Source organism: Phodopus roborovskii, unplaced genomic scaffold, assembly GCF_943737965.1.
Source record: "Phodopus roborovskii unplaced genomic scaffold, PHOROB, whole genome shotgun sequence".
NCBI classification, from domain to species: domain Eukaryota; kingdom Metazoa; phylum Chordata; class Mammalia; order Rodentia; family Cricetidae; genus Phodopus; species Phodopus roborovskii.
In genome coordinates, this window is record NW_026125480.1 from 93,213 (window position 1) to 100,722 (window position 7,510).

The 7,510-nt window shown below is 36.9% G+C and overlaps 1 protein-coding gene across 1 annotated transcript; it reads right to left on the reverse strand.

Annotated features, from left to right (window-relative positions):
* Positions 1 to 674: 674 nt before the first annotated feature.
* LOC127215578 (zinc finger protein 54-like) lies at positions 675 to 6,907 on the reverse strand. The gene is made up of 4 exons (XM_051175982.1): positions 6,857 to 6,907; positions 3,854 to 3,980; positions 1,991 to 2,437; positions 675 to 694 (listed from the first exon to the last, which is right to left on the reverse strand). Exons 1-4 carry the CDS (start codon positions 6,884 to 6,886, stop codon positions 675 to 677), a joined length of 624 nt encoding a protein of 207 aa, XP_051031939.1. The 5' UTR covers positions 6,887 to 6,907.
* Between the last annotated feature and the right edge of the window lie 603 nt (positions 6,908 to 7,510).

Here is a 7,510-nt window from a genome sequence, read left to right on the forward strand (position 1 = left end):
AAGGTTTCTCATACTATCAATTATGGTCTTTGAATAGATATTGTCCCTGTGGATTCACATTTAAATACTTCACCAATCAGGAATGTGGCTCTATGTGGAAGTGTGTCGCCAGGGAGGCAGGGACTGATGTCTGTAACATGCTCAAGCCATATTTAGTATACAGGTCACTTTCTCCTTCCTAAGGATCAGCTCCTTCTCTAGTAGCATGTCTTTCTGCATGTCACTATGTTTCCCATAATGAAGATAAGGGACTAAATTTCTGAAACTGTAAACCAACAGCAATTAAGTGTTTTCCTTTAAAAGAGTTGCCATGGTTATGGTGTATTTTCAGAGCAATACAACCCAAACTAAGATAACGACCACTGTAAGGGTTTTCTTTTGAATGAGTTCTATAATGTACTCTTAAAAAATGAGCAAAAATTAAAGGATTTCTCACATTTGCTACATTTGTAAGATTTCTCTTCTGTATGCATTTCCTGATGTGTCCATATCATTTTCCTATAAGTTTAGAGAATGCACCTGACTGTGGCTCCACAACCATGCAATCAGCACCCTTTTGCTCAAGTGGAACACTGGTGGGAATTCTAGTCTTCCTGCACTCACTCTGCCATAGTCACCATATGTAGTTTTTAACTAAGTGTCTACTGTTTTACTTACTGGCACAGACTCAGGAGTTAGATCTGGGGGTGAAAACCTGCAAGATCAGCAAGCAAGACACAACCTGTTGACCTTTTTCTTTGGCTACAGATCCAGAAAGAGAGTGTCCCTACAACCACCTCAACCCAAAAAGAGTGAAAGACTCTTAAGTTATTACCTACTCCTTCCTGTGTTTCTATCTGTCTCTATATCATGTGGCTATTTCCTATCAAGTACTTCTAGACTCCAACCCTGATCCAAGTTTGATATTATTAACACTCAGGTTTCAGAGTCTAATCAAATATCCTGCAACATATTCTGAGAAAGGTTTTGTCACATTCAATGCTTTCTAAAGTTTCTCAAATGTATACATTCCAAGCTTTTCTTTTTGTGTAAAGGATCTCTAGCACTCACCACATTATGTAAGGTTTATCACCTATATGACTTTTCATATGTCTTCTAAGACAACCGAAAAGTTTGCCACATTCTCTACATTAGTAAGTCTTTCTTCTTGTGTGAATAAGCTGATGTTTTGTAAGAGACCCTTTCTGGGTAAAGGATTTATCACATTCACTACATCTGTAAGGTTTCTCACCTGTATGTGTACTCTGATGATTTCTAAGATGGCATTTCTGGGCAAAAGATCTGTCACATTCAGTACATTTGTAAGGTTTCTCTCCTGTATGTACTCTCTGATGCTTTATAAGATGGCATTTCTGGGCAAAAGATTTGTCACATTCAGTACATTTGTAAGGTTTCTCTCCTGTATGATTTGTCTGATGAATTCTGAGATTGCATTTATGGGCAAAAGATTTGTCACATTCAATACACTTGTAAGGTTTCTCTCCTGTGTGGACTCTGTAATGTTTTCTAAGATTGCATTTTATGTTAAAGGATTTATCACATTCACTACATTTGTAAGGTTTCTCTCCTGTATGTATTATCTGATGTCTTTTGAGAAGAGAGCTTGTGATAAAGCGTTTGTCACATTCATTACATTTATGAGGTTTTTCTCCTGTATGTCTTCTCTGATGGATTCTTAGAGATGAGGAACGAAAAAAGGATTTGTTACATTCATTACATTTGTAACGTTTCTGTCCAGTGTGTATTCTGTAATGTCTTCTAAAGTTTGATTTATGAGCAAAACATTTACCACATTCTGTACATGAGTAGACTGTTTCTCTAGCATGGATTTTGTAATGTACCTTGAGTTGTAAAGAATGCAGAAATGATTTACTACATTTTGTACATTTATAAGGTTTCTGTCTAATATGGGTTCTCTGATGCCTAATGAGGCTGGAGTGAGTCTTGAAGCATGTTCCACATTTCCTGCATTGGTGTGGTTTCCTCCCACTATAAGTTTCTTTCAGTGTCATTTCTCTTTCACAGACAAAAGATTTATCAGACTCTGCATTTTTGTGTTCTTCCACGCCTGTGTGATCATTTTTGTGTTCTTCCACGCCTGTGTGATATCGTTCATTTTGGCTAATGACAGAAAACAAATTTAAACAGGTCACATAGTCTTCACATTTGCGAGGTTCTTCTCCAGCATTCCCATTTTTGTGTCTGTTGAGATTTAAGGTTACGACAGAAGCATCTCTGTGTTTTCCAAATCTGTACTTACTGTAATTTTCTACAGGATCACTTGTGTCATCAGGTGTATGAAGGCAGGATTCAAGAACCACTTTGACAAGCTCACTACATTTGTAAGTTTCCTCTTGGATACTTGCATGATCATGGATAAAATGCTCTGTCTCCTCATGCAAGACCTTCTCACCCTTAAGACATATGTGATGGTTCTCTGAAAAATGAGTACAATTGTGATTAATAGCAATGAATGCATGAGTAACAGATTCAATACCTGATGTCTTCTTAGGTTTCTATGACATATAAACTAGTAACTTTTAGGGACAGAACTCCTAACAGATGAAGTTTCTGTTTCACATTCACTAAATGGATGCTCATGAGAAATTCTAATCTGAGCTAGGCATTGGTGGCTCATGCCTTTAATCCCAGCACTCAGGAGACAAGGCAAGTAGACCTCAGTGAGTTTGACATCAGCCTGTCGGCCTGGTCTACAACAGCTAGTTCAAGGACAACATCCAAACCCACAGAGAAACCCTGCCTCAAAAAAAGACCCCCCCAAAAAGACCAAAATAATCTGTTATCTGATATATATCAAACCACAGGACCAATAGTAGTGTACTCATACTTTTTCATTTATTTGGTAACCCGACTGTAGGTTCCCTTCCCTCCTCTCTTCAAGTTTCCTTTCCCTGCCTCCCCATTGTGCTCCCTTCGATTCTTCCTCTGTTAGTGTTCTAAAAGAGGCAGGTCTCCCATGAGTGTCAACAAAGCATGGCATATCAAGTTGAGGTATATCTAAGCTCCTTCCTTTGTATTTAGGCTTGGGAAGAAACCAACACTGAGAAATAGTTCCCCAATAGCAAACCAAAGCATTAGGGAAAGGCTTTGACCCCATTGCTAGGAGTCCCACAAACAGAACAAACTAAATGTCTGTGATACATATGTAGAGAACCTAGGTCATTCCTGTGAAGAGCCATCTCATTCTTATGTAAACACTGTCTATGATAAGACTCATATGTGTTGGGGAAGGAAAGAACTTGAGAAAGAAGCACTGTGAAGGATCATATGGCAATATTTCCACATTTCTTATGTTTTAGAGACACTCTCATAACTTGCAACTCATAATCCAGAATAGCAGGGAATTCAGCATGTATTCTTTCACCCTCCAAAGTGTAAATATTAAAATCATGTTGTGCCAGTACTAAAACACAACAATCTTATTTTAAAAATAAACAAACCAACATTCTCATAATTAACATCCCTTTGTCTAAAACCTTTTGCACTGTCCATAATAAGAAATAGCTGAAGAGTTACATCCAGTAACAGAAGGGACATATTCTAATTATGATAAGTACTATAATATACTTCCATGTCCGCACTATTCAATATTCTTTGATCTTTGATATGTTATTTGTATATTAGATAGGCGGGCTAAAGAGATCACGGTGAATATAGCATTTGCTACTCTTCCAGATAACACAGAAAATATAAATGAAGCACCATTAAAAAGTTGTGCTGGTAAGCAAAATGTCCCTCATCTCTGGGATTTTCTAGATTCAGAGAGTTTACAGATACACAAAGTAGGGAAATAAAAAAGATGAGTATGGAATTCTATGAAGGGAATTCTTACCCACAAAAAGTAGATTGTTGTAATTCTCCAACATCACATCCATGTACAAAGCTCTCTGAGTATAGTCTAGACATTCCCATTCTTCTTGTGAGAGGTCCACAACCACATCCCTGAGTGACAACACACCCTGCAATGGAAAATTAATTATTGAGCATTCATTGCTTCTCAAAATGATTTCTTGAGTAAGGAGATCTAATGAATTAGAGAGACGATTTTGATATAGATGAGGGATGGAAAGTTTTAACTGACAAGAGTTTTCTATAAGTGCTGCATTGCTATTCCCTCAATGACAATGTATGGGAAGACATAGTACACTGCTTACATCCATTGGGTCTCTCTCCTCCAGGAATTATCTATTGGTTTCTAAGACCCAAGTAGCATAAAAGATTTGCTACAATTCCTAAATCTGAAAAATTTGTCTCCAGGTGGCAGTGTATAATGCCTTAAAATCCTTGAAATTGAAGTTTTATTCCCAGCACACAAATGGCACTACAAAACAGAATTTAATCTCAGATCCATGAGATCCAATGCTACAACTTACAGGCAGGAGACATGCCTAGTACAGACACTTTCTGGCAAACACATAGAAACACATCAAACAAAAGCACAATTTAATTTTAATAAAAGATACTTTCTAAATATTCAGTCTACTGTACTTTTTATCTCTGTGAAAACAAGATGACATTAGAGTCTTGCAGTCAGCAGACTTTTATGGAATATAAATAACATCCACATTTGAGTTCTAGATGCAGGAATGTACCGTTATAAAGTATGTCCTGACATCAAGCAGAATCTCATTGTCCCGTCTCAGATGGTATAGTTATTATGAGCAAATGTATGCTTTGAAATTGTATAGCTGTGGACCCTTCTTAAATATGGACACCAATGGTGTCTGAAGTTAGGTTCAATTGACTCTATTCCAAGATGTTCAGTTCAGATCCTGAGGCATAGGTACAGTGCTGAACCCTGCCTAGAACAAAGAGGTAGAATATGGAATGCAGAATCCATGGTTGAATTAGATTCAGTTTCTCTTTGAGAATAAGGAGTGTAAAATCATTTCATATACCATATGCTCCAAACAACATACAGAATAAAAAACTTTGTGAAGCTAGTTCATGAGGAATAGTTACCATGAAGTAAATAGAAAAGGAGAGTTAGACAACATGTTATTTGAATTTCCGTAAAAGTTGACACAAACAATCCTGAAAATAACTATTCCATAAATTCCATTATGGGGTAATTAAGGCTATATATGTAAATACAAGCATATGTGGCAATGTATTCAGGTAAAGAAAAAAATTATTTTTTGTTATCACATAAATGTATTTAATAGAATGAGAGACATTGTAACTCTTCTAACAGGACTATAGATAACTATCATTTACAATTACTCATTTATTTTTCAAAAAACTAGAATATGCTGTGTTAAATAATTACACAAGTGTACATCAATCTCAAGATATGTCTCAGAAGTAAAAGTCACTTGCTATTCCTCCAGAGATACCTAGTGATGGGAGATGTCATTCTGTAAATATGTTTCTATTATTGGTTAATGGACAAAGCACTGTTGGCCAATAGGAAAGAAAGATAGGTGGGACTAGGAGACTAGGAGGAGAGAGGAAGTAGTAGAGAGGAGAGTCAAGATGGAGGATAGAGAGAAGAACGCCAGCCCCTCTCTCCAGTAAGATAAGACGACGTGGAAGTACTTAGGTTAATAGAAATGGGTTAATATTTAAGACAGAGCTAGCCGATAAGAAACTAGTAACTGGCCAACAGAATTATATCTAATGCAATGTCTTTGTGTGTTACTTGGGGCTGTCGTGGCAGTGGGACCAGACCGCCAGGAAAACCTACCCATAACAACCTAGTTTAATTCTCTCTAAACACATGGCAATAACTAGAATGTTTGACTGCAGTGCCAAGGGTTTGGTGCAGACTTCAGGGAACCAGGGGCATAATACATTCGTACAATGTCCGTAAATATATGCAGACAAACCCTTATATCCTGAAATATGACACAACTATTCAAAATTTCTCCGATGTAAGAAAACCCTTCAGTGAGAGTTAAAACATAAGCTAGAGAGGGCCTTCTTTCTCCAAAAGAAAAGATAAATAAACAGGGGAATGCATTTATGATTGAAAATTTAAAGGCTTATGTGTAGCACCAAGTCAGTAATCCCAAGAAAATTCTTACTAATATATTCCACAAAATGCCATACAAATGTGGAGACACCAATGCTCTTGTCCCTTCTGAAAAATGAGACAAAAGATAAAGAAAAAATAAGAATTTCCTAAAGAGAGCTACTCACTGAGCTTTGAACACAATCTCTTCTAAGACTCATACATTTCCAGTGTCAACAAACCCCTCATCACTGTGTGACATAATATAGCAAAAAGAGAAACCAGAATAGGGCCATCTCCTCACAAACACGTCAACTTTTTAGCAACAGTAGCCACATATTACTTCTATCATCTGGGCTCTCTAGGATGCTAAATTATTTATCATTAGGTTTAAATACAGTGAGTCTTTTATAATTCTACTTTTCTATAGCTTGCACAGTGATGTCAGTGTAAAGTTCTATGTGTTGGCATATCCATGTTCATAAGCCTATTTCTGGAAAACTGAGCACTCCAGAAATGGAACTATGTGGCACATGAGTCTGTCCTTCCTCTCTATTATAAAGAACACAGATCCATTCTATATAGAAAATGGACATCAATATAGTCCTTCAGTGTTATTTACAATAGCTTGTGATTTAGAACTTCAAGTCTAACGTCCATGGAAATTCATAACTTCATAGTATTAAATCAAGCAAAAATATAATGGAGAGTGTCTCTGCTATATAGTTGAAAGGTTAAAGTTATAATCTTGAATACAAGAGAAAATAGATGAATAATGCAAAATTAAACACTTTCAATAACATTGCCAGTGATTAAGATTAAAAATGTAAGTGGTTTCAATAATAAAAGCAATTTTCAGAGAAATGTGGACATGTCACTAACCTGGGGAGCATTTACTACAGAAGCATTCATTGTTCTTGTTGCTCTTCTCTGAGTTTCAGGAAAAATAAACAAATAAAGCTAGAATTCTTGTTGAAATTTTTATCTTGTTGTCGAAGATAGAAATCTGAAAATAATAAAAACTCTGTTATGGTCAATTCCATACCATATAAAAAGAGCCCCCCCCAAGAACAATTGTTGAAAACTGGCATTTGCTGACACCACATACTAAGGATGGGTAGAATATGCATGCCTAGCATGGCAACATCATGGCTATGTCAAGGATTCAGTATGCATGTGTATGTAGGCTTGCTCCTTTTAAGTAAATGCTTCTCTGTCTTCAATCTCTGTATTCTCTCATGCATGCTCTCCTCTCTCTCTTCTCTTCTGTTCTGGTGTCTCTTTGTTTCTTTAATTTTCCCCTCACTCCCCTTTCTAATAAACTTCTCACTCAAGCTCTTTCTACCTGGCATGTTATTCCCTGTGCTTCGGTCACCCTCACCTGCATGGAACCCACCATGTTAAAACACAAAGAAACCCCTCCAGCTTTCTCCCAAAACTGTAACAAAGGAGCGACATTCGTGCTATGACTCAGATAAGCTCTCTCCCTAAGATCTCCCAATGCCTACTGTCAGATGGCCAGAGACTGTCAAGGAT